General features: G+C 42.6%; 1 protein-coding gene across 4 annotated transcripts in view; it reads right to left on the bottom strand.

Moving 5' to 3' along the window:
* LOC144022883 (E3 ubiquitin-protein ligase rnf213-alpha-like) overlaps positions 1-19254 on the bottom strand; it is a 151711-nt gene that overhangs the window by 76852 nt on the left and 55605 nt on the right. For all 4 annotated transcript variants that reach the window (XR_013284430.1, XM_077528072.1, XM_077528059.1 and 1 more), the window contains exons 55-66: positions 19106-19206; positions 17171-17327; positions 16919-17093; positions 15481-15563; positions 15140-15391; positions 13013-13142; positions 12330-12413; positions 12069-12249; positions 11322-11523; positions 5750-5827; positions 5473-5670; positions 5284-5373 (exon numbers count right to left, since the gene is read on the bottom strand). Coding sequence is in view for 3 of the 4 variants with exons in the window: in XM_077528072.1 (XP_077384198.1) it covers positions 5284-5373; positions 5473-5670; positions 5750-5827; positions 11322-11523; positions 12069-12249; positions 12330-12413; positions 13013-13142; positions 15140-15391; positions 15481-15563; positions 16919-17093; positions 17171-17327; positions 19106-19206 (1731 nt within the window). In the remaining variant the exon portion in view is untranslated. The remainder of the gene's footprint in view (positions 1-5283; positions 5374-5472; positions 5671-5749; positions 5828-11321; positions 11524-12068; positions 12250-12329; positions 12414-13012; positions 13143-15139; positions 15392-15480; positions 15564-16918; positions 17094-17170; positions 17328-19105; positions 19207-19254) is intronic.

The raw sequence follows: 19254 nt of genomic DNA, 5'->3' as shown, positions 1-19254 counted from the left end.
ATGGCACCAACAGGCTTTTTTGTAGATCATAGTCTGTTACATATGTGTACCAATTTTCGTAGCTCTAGATTAAACGTACCACCGGCAATGCTTCGTTAAGTAAGAATTTTGAAACTGTAAATTTGATGCCCCGCCACCGTCATATAGTATGTCAAAAACTTTAGATTTTTTACCATGATGTTGTCCCAGGTGTTGAGATGGTACAGCCCAAGTTTGAAGTCAATCGGGTTAACCGTGTAGGAGAAGCGGGCAAAAGTATGACCCCTGTAAATGTGCAAAAATGGGCCAAAATTGGACATTCAAATACTCATACCTCACTTCCTGTCTATTTTAGGGTACACATATCAAAGAGGTTTTTGTTCATCTGGATGTGCTACAGGTGCCACACAATTTTCGTAGCCATAGGACAATCGTAGCGGGACAGGGATCCGTTAAACCTATGTAGGTGGCGCTACAGAGCCATTTTTCTGTTATCATGTATGGCGACTTTAAAATATCAAATTTTTCGCCAGACCCGATCTGCGTGTAAAGTTTGGTGAGTTTTCGTTCATGTTTAGTGCCTCAAAAATGTGGTTGTTTGCGGAAAAGAATAATAACAAAGAAAAAGAAGAAGAAGAAGAATAATAACTAGAGCTGCGAGCAGCTATAAAGGGCCCTCGCAACCTGGGCCACGTTGGGGTACTTGCACGTCGGGGTACTGGCACGTTGGGGTACTGTCAAATAGGACAAGGACCATCTAAAATGTTTTTGACAAGCCTTGTGTGTGCAAAGTTTTATCAAAAGGCCAAAGATGGTGCGCAATTCCCAAAATAAATTCAAAATGGCGGACTTCCTTTTAGGTTTAGCAAACGGCTACAGAATACTTTTTGTAGGTCTTAGGCTAATAGGTATGCCTCCCAGTTTTCACAAATCTTGGTCAAGTCATCTTTAGTTATATAGTGCTTGAATCATACAATCGGAAATGCTCCATAAAAATGCATAGAGGGCGCTATTGAGCACAACGTTGGGTTATTTGCACGTTGGGGTACTGGCACGTTGGGGTACTGTTACATGGAACAAGTTCCATTTAAAATGTTAATGTTTTTTCCATGCCTTGTGTGTGCAAAGTTTCATGAAAAAGGCCAAAAATGATGCATAATTCCCAAAATAAAATCAGAATAGCGGACTTCCTCTTTGGTTTGGCAAATGGCTACATAATACTTTTTTGTAGGTCTAGCATAATCATACAATCGGAAATGCTTCATAAAAATGCCTAGAGGGCGCTATTTATTGCAAATTGCACAATAAATCTCTGAAAATTCATGTTCATGACAAGTCTGATGTGTTTGCAAAGTTTCATGAGTTTTCATGTGTATAAAAAAAAAAAAAAAAGCAGCACTTGACAACTGTTACATGGAACAAGGACCATTTAAAATGTTAGTTTTTTCCATGCCTTTTCTGTGCAAAGTTTAATGAAAAAGGCCAAAAATGATGTATATTTCCCAAAATAAAATCAAAATAGCGGACTTCCTCTTTGGTTTGGCAAATGGCTACATAATACTTTTTTGTAGGTCTAGCATAATCATACAATCGGAAATGCTTCATAAAAATGTCTAGAGGGCGCTATTTATTGCAAATTGCACAATAAATCTCTGGAAATTCATGTTCATGACAAGTCTGATGTGTTTGCAAAGTTTCATGAGTTGTCATGTGTATAAAAAAAAAAAAAGCAGCACTTGACAAACAATGCATTGCTATGGCAACAGCGTGTTACAAAAAAAAAACCTTTCGATTACTTTGCATCTTAAACATCTTAAGATGAAACACACCAAGTTTGAAGACAGTCGGATAAATTTTGTAGGAGGGGTTCGTTAAAATATGACCCCTGAAAAAGGCCACAAAAAATGGCAACAAATCCCATCATAAATCAAAATGGCAGACTTCCTGTTTTGTTTAGCACATGGTTCCAAGAGACTTTTTTTGTACATCACGGGCTCTTATGTATGCCTGCAAATTATCATAGCGCTAGGTGAAACGTACAACCGGGAATGCTTCGTTAAAGAGGAGTTTTTTAGCTCAAAATGTGATGCCCGGCCCCTGGGGGACTTCCTGTTGGGTTTAGCACATGGCACCAAGAGACTTTTTTGTACATCCTGGGCTGTTACATATGTCTACAATTTTTCGTCGCTCTAGCTGCTTCGTACAACTGGGAATGCTTCATTAAGAAGGATTTTTTTTCCTTTGCAAAAAGTGCATGCCACGACAACAGCGTGTTACGAAATAAAAAACTTTCAATAACTTTTCATTTTCAACATCTTAAGATGAATCACACCAAGTTTGAAGATGATCGGATAAACTCTGTAGGAGGAGTTTGTTAAAATATGACCCCTATGAAATGGCCAAAAAAAATGGCAACACATTCCAAAGTAAATCAAAATAGCGGACGTCATGTTAGGTTTAGCATATGGTTCAAAAAGAGTTTTTTGTACCTCGAGGGCTGTTATACACCTCTACAAATGTTGGTAACTCTATGTGAAACGTACAGCCGGGTATGCTTTGTTAAAGAGGAGTTTTTTAGCTCAAAATGTGATGCCCGGCCCCTGGGGGACTTCCTGTTGGGTTTAGCACAGGGCACCAAGAGACTTTTTTGTACATCTTGGGCTGTTACATATGTCTACAAATTTTCATAGCTCTAGCTGCTTCGTACAAATGGGAATGCTTCTTGAAGGATATATTTTTTTCCTTTAAAAACAGTGCATGCCATGACAACAGCGTGCGACGAAATACAAAGCTTTCAATAACTTTTCATCTTCAACATCTTAAGATGAATCACACCAAGTTTGAAGATGATCGGATAAACACTGTAGGAGGAGTTCGTTAAAATAAGACCCCAATGAAATGGCCAAAAAAATGGCAACACGTTCCAAAATAAATCAAAATGGTGGACTTCCTGTTAGGTTTAGCATATGGTTCAAAAAGAGTTTTTTGTAGGTCATAGCCTGTTACATATGTGTACCAATTTTTGTAGCTCTAGATTAAACGTACAACCGGCAATGCTTCGTGAAGTAAGAATTTTTAAACTCTAAATTTGATGCGCCGCCGCCGTCATATAGTATATCAAAAACTTTTCATTTTTCACAATGATGTTGTCCCAGGTGTTGAGATGGTACATCCCAAGTTTGAAGTCAATCGGGTTAACCGTGTAGGAGAAGCGGGCAAAAGTATGACCCCTGTAAATGTGCAAAAATTGGCAAAAATTGGACATTTAAATACTCATACCTCACTTTCTGTCTATTTTAGGGTACACACTTCAAAGAGGTTTTTGTTCATTGGGATGTGCTACAGGTGCCACACAATTTTCATAGCCGTCGGACAATCGTAGCGGGACAGGGATCCGTTTAACCTATGTAGGGGGCGCTAAGGAACCATTTTTCTGTTATCATGTATGGCGACTTTAAAATATCAAATTTTTCGCCAGGCCTGATGTGCGTGTAAAGTTTGGTGAGTTTTTGGTCACGTTTAGTGTCTCAAAAATGCGATTGTTTGCGGAGAAGAATAATAATAAGAATAATAATAAGAAGAATTCCTACAAAAACAATAGGGCCTCGCAGCGGCACCGCCGCCGCCGCTGCTCGGGCCCTAATAAGAATTCCTTCAGGAACAATAGGGACCTCGCAGCGGTCGCTGCTCGGGCCCTAATAATAAGAATTCCTTGAAAAACAATAGGGACCTCGCAGCGGTCGCTGCTCGGGCCCTAATAATAAGAATTCCTTGAAAAACAATAGGGACCTCGCAGCGGTCGCTGCTCGGGCCCTAATAATAATAATAAGAATTCCTACAAAAACAATAGGGCCTCGCAGCGGCACCGCCGCCGCCGCTGCTCGGGCCCTAATAAGAATTCCTTCAGGAACAATAGGGACCTCGCAGCGGTCGCTGCTCGGGCCCTAATAATATTTGATATTGAAATTAATAATAAAAATACCCCAAAAATTTTCAGCGCTCAAAGTCCTGCCCTGCCCCACTGTCATATGGTGTTCCAAAACCCTTCTGTATTCTTTGGCTTTTGGCGCACCATGAGACTTCGCATCGTTTCGGTGCTTTGTGGTGTCTGCTGTATTTTGTATTATAAATTTGATGTTTATTTTATTTGCTTATTCACTTGCCTATTTCTTGTCATTAATTTATTCATGTAATTTTATTTACTTGTATACTTACTTAAAATGTTCGTTTTGTTGCCCGTTTTACTTATATTTACTGAATGGCTGATTCCTGTTCCATGGTTCCATTACTTTGTATACAGCAATGCTTGTTTTAAAGTGCTTTATAAATAAAGTTGAGTTGAGTGTCGGCAAGTTACATACATTGAGATGTAATGTAATGTACAGTATTATTAGTAATTTAAAAAAAAAAAAAAAAAAACATGCAGCCTCCAGCCAGGGTAAGACTGGGCATGGGAGTGAGGAAGAAGAGATAAAATAGCAGGGCCGGGCCGGACCTGTAGAAAAGATTGTTTTTTTAAATGTGACTGAAACTACCATTTTGTATTCGATTTTATAAACCAATAGTATTGAAAACCCATATTAGCTCACAACACTTATAAGAAGTTAAAGTTTGATTTCAGACTTGCAGTTAAATATTATGGGCTCTAAAAAAAAAAAAAAAAGAAAATGTATCTTGTACCTTATCTTATGGTCCCTTTATCTGCGTTATATTTTATGTCGTTGGCGGTTGAGTTTATGAAAAAAAATAACGTGTAAGTGTTTATATCCTTTGTATACATTCACATTCCTTGATGTTAAATTGTAGTTTTTTTGTTTTTTTTTAATCAAATACAATATAAATATGGAGGTTGGGTGGGATGTGAAGGTATTTTAGATTGATACACTAATGTGCAAAAAAAAAAAAAAAAAAAAAAAAAACATCTTTTATACATTAAAATGCTGTGAACTAAAGTGGGCTGGTCTGACACCTGAAACTCCAGGGCTGAAAATGAGTCCCAGTCCGGCCCTGCTCGGTCCCATTCACTTGAATAAAAGCCGCAGGCAGCAGCCTCGTTGGTCACCTTGCCTGACATTTGGAGAGGGCTCGGACGCCAGAGAGTGATGAAGACGAAGCTGAGCCTTTTTTCTTTTCTAAATGTACTTTTACCTTGCTAAAAAAGTTTAGCAGTTTGACAATGAAATATCTTGTCTTTGTAGTGTACTCAATTAAATATAGGTTGATGAGCATGATTTGTAAATCATATTAATTCGACTTGGGCTTGTAATATATAACATGTAATATATAATCTGTTTCAAGCATTACCCGATTAAGCATCAGCATAGTTTCTGATTTGAGGGAGTTCAACAGCTGCCACAAGACCACACAATGCTTCAAATAGCACCAACTCAGGACCTGTGGCACACAAAATAAAGACAGTATGACTAATGGTGCAAATAGGTCCAAAAAGGGAATTGAGCAAAGATGCAAAAATCAATAAAAAGTAGCGGCAACCTTGAGGGCACAGTCCGATATCTGGTTTCCCATCTGCAGCACGTCCTCCAGGTAGCTGGACAGCCGCATGTGAGTGTCTCCGCCGGCCATGGCGAGGAAGCCCAGGGCCACCTCCAAAGTGGACAGGGCCTCACACGCCTCGCTGTAGTTATGCAGTTCCACGGCCACTGCTTGCATGGTCTGGGCCGTGAGAGGCTCCTGTTGGCATACACGTTTGTCAACGCTCGGCCTCACTTCGACATCTGTGGGATGCTTTCAAGATGGCAGCCTAACTCACTTGTTTGACTTTCTCTTTGACGTCTTTCAGGATGACGTCATAGTTGCGGTCAGGCCTGTTCACAAGTGTCGGGATGCCCTGTAGGGAAGGGAAAGAACGCATTTCGGTGCAAAGACACAACTGCCCACTTTAGTCTGAAATAATTTATTTACTACAATAACGGATATTTCTTCATCTTTTGTTAGTGATACGTAGAGACAAACAGAACAACTGAACGCTGTTCCACAAGATGGCAAATATCATTTACAGAACAAGAGATGGTAGCTTCCTGGGAGTTTATCAGGTTTGTGCTCAACTAAACAGGTGAAGAATTGAGGTTTGAGTGTGCAGAATTTTTGTGACTTTTGTTGTTTGTTGGCGTGCCTTTTCTCAATAGAAGTTGGGAAACACCGGTCGTCAGAGATGGGCCCCATCACTAATGGGCAGCATCTTTGTAAATTGAAAGTTACGAATGTAACTACGGTTCTGAGTCCCAAATGGCCGCCAGGTGGCGGTGCTCTAACAGCACGCAAATCCCCTTTTCGTGACAGCGGCATTGAGCAAGAATAACAGAATATGCTTGTCCCTAGTTCCGGCTGACGTAATCCCCATACTTAAAAAGGGATCGTCGCCAGGACACATCCTCTCAGAACTTTCTCGCGCAAACCAACACGAGCTCTGAGCGACGAGCAATGCAGGTGGTCGTTCGGGACTCATAAAACCGTAGTTACGTTCATAACTTTTGTTCTATTTCGTCCCTCTCGACCGCCAGGTAGTGGTGCTGTAACCAGCACAGAATGCCGAATACCAGCAATGGCACAAAGAGCCTGCTAAGTGTACCCCACAATTGGGCCTCCGCAGGACCACAAACCACGTCCAGTGGATGAGAGGTGACATCCAAGCTGTAGAATCTTGAGAACGTGAAGGGCGATGACCAGGAGGCAGCCACACAGATGTCCTACAAGGCCACGCCTTTCAGAGCAACCCATGACATAGACACGGTGGAGTGACTGCGAACCGTCGGCGAAGGGGACCGACCAGAGACCCGGTACGATTGCCGAATCACATCCCCGATCCACTGAGAGAGGCGTTGCTTGGAAACAGCGGCCCCCTTAGTTGGGCTGTCGTAAGACACAAACAGCTGGGTGGATGTATGGAAGCGTGTAGTAGCATCCAAATAAGAGTGGAGCGCCCTCACAGGACAGCAATGGCCTGGAGCGGCAACCCCGTCCGTAGATGTCGGAGGAAAACAATCAAAGACGAATAGGGCGATTGGCTTGGAAGCCCGACAAAACACACAGTACGGGCATCCGTACCCTGCCTCTGTGAAGGCCGGCGAACCCCAGATCCTCCGGGAGGACGAAAATTCTGCCCAGTCCGTGACAAAGGGGCGGCTGGCAGAGCCGCCGTGCGCCAAGGGCTTGCCGGAACAAATAGCCTGGTAAGGCTAGCAAACTTCTGCTTCGTGTCATTGGTAGGGATGTAACGGTAATGACAATATCGTGATATTAAAACTGCCACAATATTGTCTTTGCCACGTTCACAATATTTAAATGCAACATATCTGTTAAAAAAAGTCAGGTTGATTTCCACTTGTGCAGTTCTAGCACCCTCTGGTGGCTAGTTTTTTGGTGCAATTTAATTTTCATTCGGGATGTTTTGGCCCTTACACTAATTGTCAGGTGAAAGGGAACGTAATATGAACAAGTCAACTTGTGAAGCAAGTCAATATGTGGAGGAACTCAATGTGTGTGCGCGCATTAACATAATAATAATAGAACATAACACTGATGTTATGTACAAAAGCAAGCACAATATTGTGCTTTTTATTAGAATGAGCAATGTTTTTTTTTACAATATTGTGACCTTTTTGAAATATCGCCAACCTCCCCACGATATCGTGATAATTATCGTATCGTGAGCTTCATATCGTGATGTTTGGATATTGTTACATCCCTAGTCATTGTACGTGCAAGTGCTCCTGTCGCGGCCGAGCTGAAAATTTGGCCCGGAACCACCGGGAGGTGACGCAGTTCCTTCCGTGAGGGCTCACGTAAGGGAGACTGAGCCAGCCAAACCTGTGGGCGTGCTTGGGTGAGCAAAGACATACAACGAGCATGGAGGGACAAATCCCTCAAAGCCATGTTACAAAACGTCGTCTGCCAATGCAGCCGAAAGAGCAAGCAGGAGATGAGCCTGTGCGTTGGCCAGGTGTGCTACAACTGCTGCTGTGTTATATGATTTGGTTATCAGTTCATCCGTCAGGCGCCACTGAAGTTCAGGGCATCTGGCATCCTCTCTAAGGGCCTCCTCAGCAGAGACGATCAGTGAAGCTACAGAATACTCCACATTAGGCATACGTTCCAATCCGATTAAGGTACCGCATTCTTGTCAGAGCACGTCCATCCTCAGGGAGCCGAGGAAAAACACTTGGGTTGAGCCAGCAGGCCTGAAGGTCAGTCAAAAACAGACGAGATTCAGGGATCCAAAAGGACTCTGATGAGTAGTCCATCGGAGTGAGGCCACACTCGGCAGAAGGCTGAGAAAACACCGACGTGTCCAAAATAAGACGTCGGAATACGCTGAGCATAACCTTCCGCACCACTTCCTCACCAACTGAACTCTGCTCCGAAGGAGGAGAAGTCGGGGTCGAAGACACAGTACCCTCCCGAAGGTACCTCATCACCCCCGTCCTCAGCATCCTGGAAACAGGCTCCAGAGGCCGCAATCATCGTCGACTATGTCCGCCGGGGGGCCAAGTCAGGGCTCTACACTAACTTTTCCACTACTAGCACTGGTGCGAGTAACATTTTTAATTGCTCGCACAGCACAGGATTTGGTCGCACTATTTTTTGTGGAGGTGTAGCATGACCTTAGGCATACGCAACTCGATATATTTGCAAAATATTTGATTGGAACACGAGGTTTGCCTGCAACAGCAGTGGCTATCAAATCATACGATTGATTTAAATATTCAAAACTTATAGTGACATTTGTTGCTTGTAGACAATCTTAAGACACCACACATTTTTTCCAGTATCTTCAAACATATTAAAAAACAACAAAAATGTCTTCTATATTTTCACATATTGAATCAATTATTTAAATAGGCCGCAACAAAGGGCTGGGCGATATGACTGAAAAATGTATCAGTTTAAATATTTATTAGTCGTTACTTACAGTTATAATTGTTTTTTTTTCTATTCAAAATAAGGATCAGGAAAACAAAAGGCCGATAATTTGAAATATAAATATTTAACCTTTAAAAAGACACAAACACAATATGTGCACAGTGTGAAGTATTTCAGAAACATAAAAATTTGAGACATGAAACAAACCTACCATTCAGCCAAAAGAAATATGAAGCCACCTTATGGAACAATAAATCTATCAAACACATTTTAACCACTTAATATATCCAAAAAATATTGCCAAAAGTGACCTTCCCTTTTTATCAACAATTTTTGTTTTTCTTTTGCCATCACATTCATTATTTATTTATTTATTTTTTTTTAAATCTGAGACACGATGATGACCACGGAATCACTGCTGTTCATGTTTTTTTTGTTTTTTTATTTTTTTTTGCTGTGGTTCATTTTGAGTTTGATGACGTAATTTCGGGCACGTCTCAGTTCTCCTATCTGCTTGTCATGCTAGTTGTGTACATTGACAGGGAAAAAATAGATGCTTAGCTTAGCTGGTGTGTTGGCTGTGGGACATACCTGTGTGAAGTTTGAATCCATGCACTGGATCATCACGGGAGTTATTCTTTTGGGTCGCGCGCAGTACCAACACCGGGACATACAAGTGCACTGAGAGGACTCGATCGCCAAGGGAAATACCGAAATGTACGGCACGGGCTTCTCTTACTGTCTTCAGCTGCATGTTGACACTCGCCAGGACGCGCGCGCACACTATCCCGTGCCGTGTCGCGAGCCCGGGCCCCCCGTCAAAACACTTGAAAGTTACCCGCATTTGCGAGTGAAATGCTCGCACTGTCGAGCCCTGCAACTGGGGGGTTGCATCTGGCACGTCCATATCGGCTGCAATCCTAATATCTGCCGTGGCCTGCGAAGTGGACAGGGTTTGGCGACACTGAGCCTGCATCGCTCTTATAGTCGCTTCCAAACGCCTCATTTGAGAGGCCAACTGCGACTAAGTCCGGCTTTTCTTACTCCTATGTGCATGAGCAGGAGAAACAGACCTGCGTTTTGCTCAGGCCCCGCCAGCAGGGAAGGGGGGCAGAATCGCCATCCCCGGCGATGACTGCCCCTGGTCGGCCACTGCGGTCTGCTAAGGCACCTCATCAGTCAACGTCGTGGCCACAGGATGACGAGTTGCTGCCGCCCTGTTCGCTACTGAGCGACGGTCGAGGCAGAAAGTCAGTGCGACTTTCTTCAGGCAGGAAGGAACCTGCAGTGTTTACAGCGATCAGCGTCCTCCATAGCAGCCCCCAATGCGCGTCGATATGCTGCTATCTCCATCTGGGATAGGAGGCCGAGAGCCGCCTCGTCACCAACGAAATCAAACGGAGCTCCGCACAAAGATGGCGGCAGACTCCGTGAGGAGGAGGGAGCGACCATACCACGATGAAAGAGTCACGTACGTGGTCTTATGTGCCGAAGCTACAAGCATAGATGGCGACTGGCTTCGTGAGGAGGAGGGAGCGACCACACAGTGAGTAGAGTCACGTACGTGTTCGTATGTGCCGTCATAAACTAGCAGTTGTTGTGACAAACACAACCTTAGCTAGCCAAAAACATCAAAGCAGCTGGTGCTCCCCGGTAAGAGATGTGTAAGTCGTGAAAACAACACACTCTTAGCTGATAACAAATCAAGCTGGGAGGGGATACAATCAACCGTATCATCACTAGCAAGTCGTAAACAAAGCAAGTCAAAACAACTTTCGTTAAAGATGTTGACTGAAATCATACGAACCCCGACTTGAAGCTGTCCACAGTAAAGAGGTGACGGAGGTGGAGAAATCCCGTAATGATGGCAGGAGAGCTCCAGTCTATCCATACAACTCACAAAGCAGAAAATGCACTGTACCGTCGCAGCCAAGGGTGGCGAGGAACACCCGCAGCCCCTATCAACAAGATCACAGGCTACCAGCGACCGACGTAAGTGTATTGAACCGTGTGAGAAAGGTTTAAGGGGATGAGACCTGGCGACGATCCCTTTATATGTCTGGGGATTACATCAGCCGGAACTAGGGACAAGCATATTCTCTTATTCTTGCTCAATGCCGCTGTCGCGAAAAAGGGGAATTCCGTGCTGGTTACAGCACCGCCACCTGGCATTTGTTCCCAAAAATTGGTTGTTTTTTGATAATGTCTTAAAGGCGGTTTAATTTAATAACACTGGTTTTGTGTTAAAAGTACAGGCAGAGAAATGCTTTAATTGACTGTTAGGGCACCGATTCAGGCATTCAGGCACTGACAACATCAATAACTAAATGTAACCAAAAATGATCTGTAGCGCTAATACTGTAGTTGACCGTTTTCACAATATGCATCGCTCGTCTCTGTGTGGACAAAAAAATAAAAATAAAAAAATAAAAAAAATTTAAAAAAAGAGGTTGTGTTCTCACTTTGAGGTGGATGATTGGTCTGCCCAGAAGGATGCGGTGAAAAATCTGTTTCTGGATCCGGTGCAAATCGTACTCGCGAATGGTCTCCTGGCCCCTTTCGACACTGTACTGGGTGTTGGCGAGGACCAGCGGCATCAGATCCCTCTCTGGCTCGTAGTGGATCACGTGCAGGTCTGTCAAATCTACAGGGCTAACCTCGTAGCTGAGTGAGGCGGAAAAAGAAAACGAGTCAAAACAAAAAAGCTTTTCTTTTACGGTCCCACTGATGTGCACTTCTTACAAGTTACCAGCATCGCTAATTGGTCACTATATTTAACGACTTCAAATTTGGCGGCTAATTTTACTGTGATGAATCGTTTAACATTTAAAATATCAATTTATTAACAATTTTGTTTACAATATTTTCTTTGTCAAGAGATTCTCTTTTTTTTCCACATTTGTGTGAAAGTGGAGGCAAGTTAATGCTGGGGGATAAAAACAAATTTAAACTCATTTGGTGTAAGTAGTAATAAAGAAAATCCCCACAGGGAGCCCAAAACAAAAAGCAAAACATGTAACATCTAAATGTCATTATATTTTGCTTTTTTTACCTATTCTTATAAGCAAGGGCAGAAGCAATTAAAGGAACGTGTGAAATTTCACCTTAATGATCTGATATAAACCTGAATATACATTGTTAAGCCCAGCATTCCGTGGAAGCGAGGATGAATATCCATGGATGCAAAAGTGAGCAAAGAGCGCCCTCACCTGGTCTTCTCTCCAGTGTGATTGTCCACACATCTGATCATGTCATTGTGCAGGCCGATGAGGTAGCTGACCAGGGCGGTAGAGCACAGACCGGGGCCATGCCGCTGCGGCAGCAGCACCTTGAGGTCACTCTCTGTGTCAAGGTCCCGTTGACAGAACTCGGTGGGCACACTTATCTCATCTGAGCGACGACAATTCAGCGGAGGTCAGCTCACACAGTTGCACTTGTTGCATTTACAGCGAGGGTGTTGTCGCACTTACCATATGTTGCCAAAGAGGACCTGAGCTGATTCCAGGTCGTCAAGAAGGTGTCGATGTGTTTGGCATACCAGGTTCTTAACGAACCTGCACACAAATGTCAAAAATAAAAGCGTTGTCGACATCAGTGATTTCAGTTTCATGACGGCATCAGGTGTGTCCAAAGTATCACTCAACCGGTCTGAAAATTAATGACTACAAATAATGTATTTTGGTCATCGATCTATGCCAAACATGTAGAATGGCAAGCACACCAATTAAATTCTCTTATCAGAGTGCAGAATGTATGTAATTACTTGTGTATTCATTTGGAGGTCAGCCGCAACCATTTTTTCTAAGGTCATGAAAATGTGCTTTGGCTCAACAAAAGGTTGAGAAAAGCTGCTGGTGTTCCTGTTTTATTTTTTTATTTCATTGTTTGAATCATGATTGCTTGATGAAACATGATGCCTAAATTGGGCTTTGTTTCCCGCTTTTTTTTTTTTTACTCTCAAGGAGAATCTGTCACAATAGCGAAGTGTGACGAATGGTTCAAAGAGTTTAACAACATGAAGTTGTTGTTGTTGTTAAAGCCAAAAATGATTTATAGCCTGGTCAAAATGTGATTTTAATATTTCTCAAATGGCAAATCTATCAGCTGGAAAGGACAAGACACACCTGTGCAACTGGAGCTACTGTTTCAGTACCTGTCTGGCTGCTGAGGAACTGTGCGATGGTGCCGCACGAATCTTCGGTGATGTTGAGAAACTGCTTGAGGAGCCCTTTCTGGAGGGTGACAATCTCAGGGAGGTTCCTCACCAATCGCAGCTCTGCTTCCTGACAGTACGAATGATAACGTGATCAAGTTCTCACGGTCAAACCCTTCCAACATTTTTTCATATCACAAGTATCAGTTTATCAAAACTTATCTTTAATGGTGGAGGCATGTGGTGGCCAATGGTGGCCACCCCACAGCCCCCACTCCCACCCGCCCTGCAATGGGGAGATTATTGACAAACACACCTTGGTGTTGCGTTTTGCAGAATAGTTGTTCTGCCTAAATAACCACCATTTCTGCACGGACCATTTCACTGACGAACACAACTTCTTGTGCCGCTGGAGGTGGGAGAACAGCAGAGCAGAGATTTCCTGACTGGTAGCACGCAAGTGTTTGGTACGTAGAGCTGCTTTTCAATGTGCGGCAAATGGGAAGTGGAGTGCATCTTGTTACCGCGACTGGTAGACCGCGGACTGCTCCCAAAAAGAAAGGCGGATTTTGTGTGTAGAGGTTATTAACTATCCATCCATCCATCCATCCATCCATTTTCTTGACCGCTTATTCCTCACAAGGGTCGCGGGGGGTGCTGGCGCCTATCTCAGCTGGCTCTAGGCAGTAGGCGGGGGACACCCTGGATTGGTTGCCAGCCAATCGCAGGGCACACAGAGACGGACAACCATCCACACTCACACGCACACCTAGGGACAATTCGGAGCGCCCAATTAACCTGCCATGCTGGCTCTACACTAACTTTTTCACTACTAGCACTGGTGCGAGTAACATTTTTAGTTGCTCGCACAGCACAGGATTTGGTCGCACCATTTTTTGTGGAGGTGTAGCATGACCTTAGGCATACGCAACTCGATATATTTGCAAAATATTTGATTGGAACACGAGGTTTGCCTGCAACAGCAGTGGCTATTAAAACACAAGATTCATTAAAATATTCAAAACTTATAGTGACATTTGTTGCTTGTAGACATTAATCTTAAGACACCACACATTTTTTACAGTATCTTCAAACATGTTAAAAAACAACAAAAATGTCTTCTATATTTTCATATATTGAATCAATTATTTGAATAGACCGCAACAAAGGGCTGGGCGATATGACTGAAAAATGTATCAGTTTAAATATTTATTAGTCGTTATTGACAAATAAGTATCAGGAAAACAAAAGGTTGATAATTTTAAATATAAATATTTAACCTTTAAAAAGACACAAACAATATGTGCACAGTGTGAAGTATTTGAGAAACATAAAAATTTAAGACATGAAATAAACCTACCGTCCAGCCAAAAGAAATATGGAGCCACCTTATGGAACAATAAATCTATCAAACACATTTTAACCACTTAAACCTTTTTTTTTTTTTCCTTTTCTTTTCTTTTTTTTTTATATGGTTCATTTTGAGTTTGATGACATAATTTCAGGCACGTCTCAGTTCTCCTATCTGCTTGTCATGCCAGTTGTGTACATTGACAGGGAAAAAATAGATGCTTAGCTTAGCTGGTGTGTTGGCTGTGGGACATAACTGTGTGAAGTTTGAATCCATGCACTGGATCGTCATGGGAGTTATTCTTTTGGGCCGCGCGCAGTACCAACACCGGGACATACAAGTGCACCGAGAGGACTCGATAGCCAAGGGAAAATCCCGAGATGTACGGCACCGGCTTCTGTTACTGTCATCAGCTGCATGTTGACACTCGCTGTGACGCGCACACGCACACTATCCTGTGCCGTGCCATGTCGCGAGCCCGGACCCCGCAAAAAGGTGCGTAATGTATTTGCATTATGTTTACAACAGCCGGGGAATGAAGCGTCTAATGAGCGCTACTTTACTTTGGGATCCTCTTCGTTGCTTATGTAGAGATCACTTCATATCAGGTGTGTCAATTACTGAATTAGTCATGTAGACGTAGCTTGACTGTATAGTTGTTAATTGAAAGAGAAAGATGTGATCAGGCCCTTTGTACACGGCGACTTTGGTCCCTCCGATTTATAATGATCCTCGTTTTTAGTCAAGAACAGTGGGCCAGGATTTCATTGACTAACCTTGTTTAGAAATCTCCACAACAAAGGCAAGGTGTCTCTGCCATCATTCAGCTCCACCACGTGGGTAAGATGAAGCAGAGACACTTCCTCCTTGCAGCTCCACACAGCAGAATTATGGAGGCCGGAATTGACACGAAGAGAAGGCAGTGAGAAGGCTGGATTGTCACTCAGTAGCCACATGATGGGATTGTCAGAATTTTGAGAGTCCGTGTGGATGGATGTGTTCATTTCCTTCAGATGACTGTCCAAGTGCTGCGGGTGGAGAATGAGGAGGCAGCAAAATTACAAACGGCCGCTGCTCACACTGATTACACCTCACTCGTCATCCAAACTCATATTACCTTCATCTTGGGTGTGATGCAAAGGCTCATTTGTATCTCCCATTCATTTCTTTCCACATTGGTAGAAAGCATCAATGAGCCATCTGAAAGCACAGATTACATCAAGGAAGGCCGTTCACAACACAATCACGTAAAAATGATCATTTACAGATAATGCAATCAAGATCAACTCTAGTAACCATAAATGACGGAATAAAGTGAAAACCTAAAATGCCAACACCCATCATTCCTTAATGCTGGATTGGAAACAATCCAGAGTAAACTCCCCTGCAATTTCCGATTCACCTGCTATAGGTAAAAATCTGCAGTGGAGCTAGACCATGACAAATACACATTTCTAAAGGGTACAAAAAAGCACCATATTTATTATAGTGCCTGTGAGACACAAGAAGGAAGGCCCGTTGGAGTGGGGTGTGACATAGACAAGTCTGCATGTGAGTGTCTGGGTGTGAGCAGTGGCCAACAGCAACTACTGCGTGAGTATGAGCATTGTGTTTATGTTTTAGTGTTCTTACGGCATTTAATATATGGATGATAAGTGCATTGATGACTGTGGCTCTGCTTTCCAAAGACATTTCAGTCTGTAAGTAAATCCCAGAAAAATGGCCACGAGAAACACCAGATTTCCACAATATAGCAGGGATGACAGACATGTAGATAGACATGTTACTAGGGGTGTTAAAAAAAAAAATCGATTCGGCAATATATCGTGATACTACATCGCGCAATTCTCGAATCGATTTTTAAACTTCCATTTTTAATGGAAAAATATTCAACAAAACGTCTTACTTCGGGTTAGGGTTCACATCTTAAGCATGGAAGAATGTTATATGAACGGAACATTAAGCCTTAATATTTTTATTTTAATGCTGTTCAAACATGAAACTGATTACAATCTGTATTAGACTGAAGTTTCAGATAAATAAATAATACATTTTCATACAAATCTTACACTCTACAAGTTTACTGATTAGTATTTTCTAAATTTGAATGAAAAAAATCGCAACAATCGACTTATAAATCCGTATCGGGATTAATCGGTATCTAATTGAATCGTGACCTGTGAACCGTGATACGAATCGAATCGTCAGGTACGAGGCAATTCACACCCCTACTTGTTACCAAATAAATGTTCAATCAAAGCAAGGGAAGTAAACGATTAACGATAATACAGTGGGGAACACTGTAAAGTTAATTCATTTTTCATTTATTTTATTAATTGTACAGGGGATTGAGAATGTTACTGCCAGAGGTGGACATTCCGTCAATAATTATGGAAGGTCCGTCAATCCGTCAATTGACGATTGACGGCAAATCGACTAAGCATTACCAGTGGGGTTCCATTCGTCAATGTAATCGGATCAGTACTAACTAGGGAATAAAAGTCGACCAAGTGGGTTGGGTCAGTAGAGAGACTGAGCACTGAGTTTTGTCTTACAGCTTTGCAGATGTTGGGGTTCCAGGAAGCCACTGATGAGCAGGTGAACCGCGCCAACTGTGTCATCTGTCCCTTTGCCCAGACATTTACCAAGATGCTCCTTATCTTTCTCCAGATGAGCCAGTAGAAACGGACCTGGCTCAGCGACTCGAGGTGTGATGATGGAAGCGATATTCTGTCACGGTGAAACAGACACCATCAGTAAGCTCATCTTCCCCAAACATTTGCAGTCATGATCCAGTGGGACGATACCTGCGAGTGGCCAGAGGCACCGATCAGCATGGCCAAGTGGGTAAGCATGCGGATGAGTGTGAAGGGAAGAGGGGAAAGGTGCTTGGTGTCCAGCATGTCTGCATTGTCCCTTCGATCGGGGTTGCCAAGTATGTGGCCCCTCTGAGTGCGATCATGACTGAAAACAAACGGCGCACAATGATGAATGAGAACTGTGCTGCACATGACTTTTGAATGTCGTCGCTCTTCTACTACACCATCCAGGATTTTTTACATCCATCCATCGATCTATCCATCTATCCATCCATTTCAGGCAAATGCCTGCTCATGTCCATTTCTAAACAGGAATTAAACATGCTGGTCGCATTTTTGAAGGATAGTTGCAAAGTTTTGTTAACTGGTAGTGCCCAGTTTGCAGCCTTGTTGTTAGTGGAAGTGGACTCAGGGATGAGATTTGAACTATGAAATCTAAAGAAATTAATATAAGAATATTATCAAATAAACTTCAATTAATCAATAAACTCAATCACCCAGCCATAGAACCGGAAATGGAAAATGCTATGATAGAAAATGGTCTCAGTGTTTAGTACACTATAAGAAATACAACTAAACCAACTAAAGCAGATGTCAATTCAGTAAATCATAAATTATGCTAACCTTTACATTTGTTTTGTTTTTTTGAAACATACAAAACTGAGGGCCAAATCCACTAAGAATCCTGATAGTGCCATAAATTGCTCTTTTGCACGTGCAGTTTGCTCACTCTTAAGGCATGCAAGCTACTATCAGTGGCATGTGCAAATTTCGCTGTGCGAACGCCCACTTCTGATTCGTAGGATGTTTCCACAAGTGTCGTGTTATGAGTTTGAGTCCTGTCTCGTCTGCGTATGCAAATTCGGCTGTGCGATTGTCCACTCGTGATTGGTGGGCTGGTTTCACGGTTGGCAGCTGTCCTCAGCTTCCTCGAGCGTCAGTTTTGAATGTTGTGTTGACAAATAGAAAAACTTATAGAAAAACTTCGGACCATAACTTTAACGTCCTATTCACCAAAGATACTGCTCTAATCATATACCAGGGGGAAACAAAGTTCGACAGCTGAATGCAGATTATATGGCAATGCTGGTTTTGTGCCAAGGATACCATGGAAGAATTAAAGCAGCTGAGAAAAAGATGAAATTATCAGAAAGCTAGCTTGGACCGAGGATAAAGCGCGACTGTCAGAAAACGGTGTATGGACAGAAGCGTTTTCCTCAAGTACTATTAAGCTTTGGCGAGCGAAGAAGTCGCAAAATAAATAAATACATGAATCAATGAATGGCAAAAGGCACCCTACACACAGGACGTGATCTGCATCCATAAGTATGCGGGCTCTGCCTGCCGTGACGATGTCTTCTCCGTGCAGCAACTGCTGCAGCCATGGACAGGCTTCCACTGATAGTGCCAAGTTTACACCAGCTTCCAGGAAACACTATTTGTCTCACTCAAATGGCGAATGGCAATTAACAGTGATGTTACAGAATTAGATGCTGTTTATCAGTGAGGATCATTTGCATGGAGGTGGGTAATTCCTGCACCAAATATATATGCATTTTACATCATTTAAAAAAAAATGCCAAAACCACCGTCGCATCAGGGCTGCATCTTGTTGGCAGGGCAGTTAAGTAAGAAATTTCCCTCATCTGCGCATGCGTTGTGGATTTAGATGTTCCCAGATGGCTTCATTTATATCAGTTAGTGCTGTGCAAAAGCCACACAAACCTTGGATTTGGCACTCTTTGTATGAAAACATGGTTTACACATCTACCCATGTCTCTTTTTATTACATTAACCAATCCTTTGTTCTCATGCATTCCAAGGACCAGTAACTTAACAAGTTTCACTGCAAAACCTCAAATTGCGGTGGAATCACAATATTATCCGTCAAAATTCTGATTGTTTTACGAGTTGACCACTCACTGCCTCTGTAGTTGATTAAAACCCTCCATAGGTTTGTGACGTTCCCCACCAATCGGTGCTTTACAGTCAAGGCAGATTTGTTTCTCCATGGGTAGGCCACACTGGTCAGACGAAGAAGAGGGGCACATTTAATATGAAAACAAATGAAA

This window comes from Festucalex cinctus, chromosome 1 (genome assembly GCF_051991245.1).
Source record: "Festucalex cinctus isolate MCC-2025b chromosome 1, RoL_Fcin_1.0, whole genome shotgun sequence".
NCBI classification, from domain to species: domain Eukaryota; kingdom Metazoa; phylum Chordata; class Actinopteri; order Syngnathiformes; family Syngnathidae; genus Festucalex; species Festucalex cinctus.
Note: the sequence above shows the minus strand (reverse complement) of the source record. Positions and strands in the feature narration are given on the sequence as shown.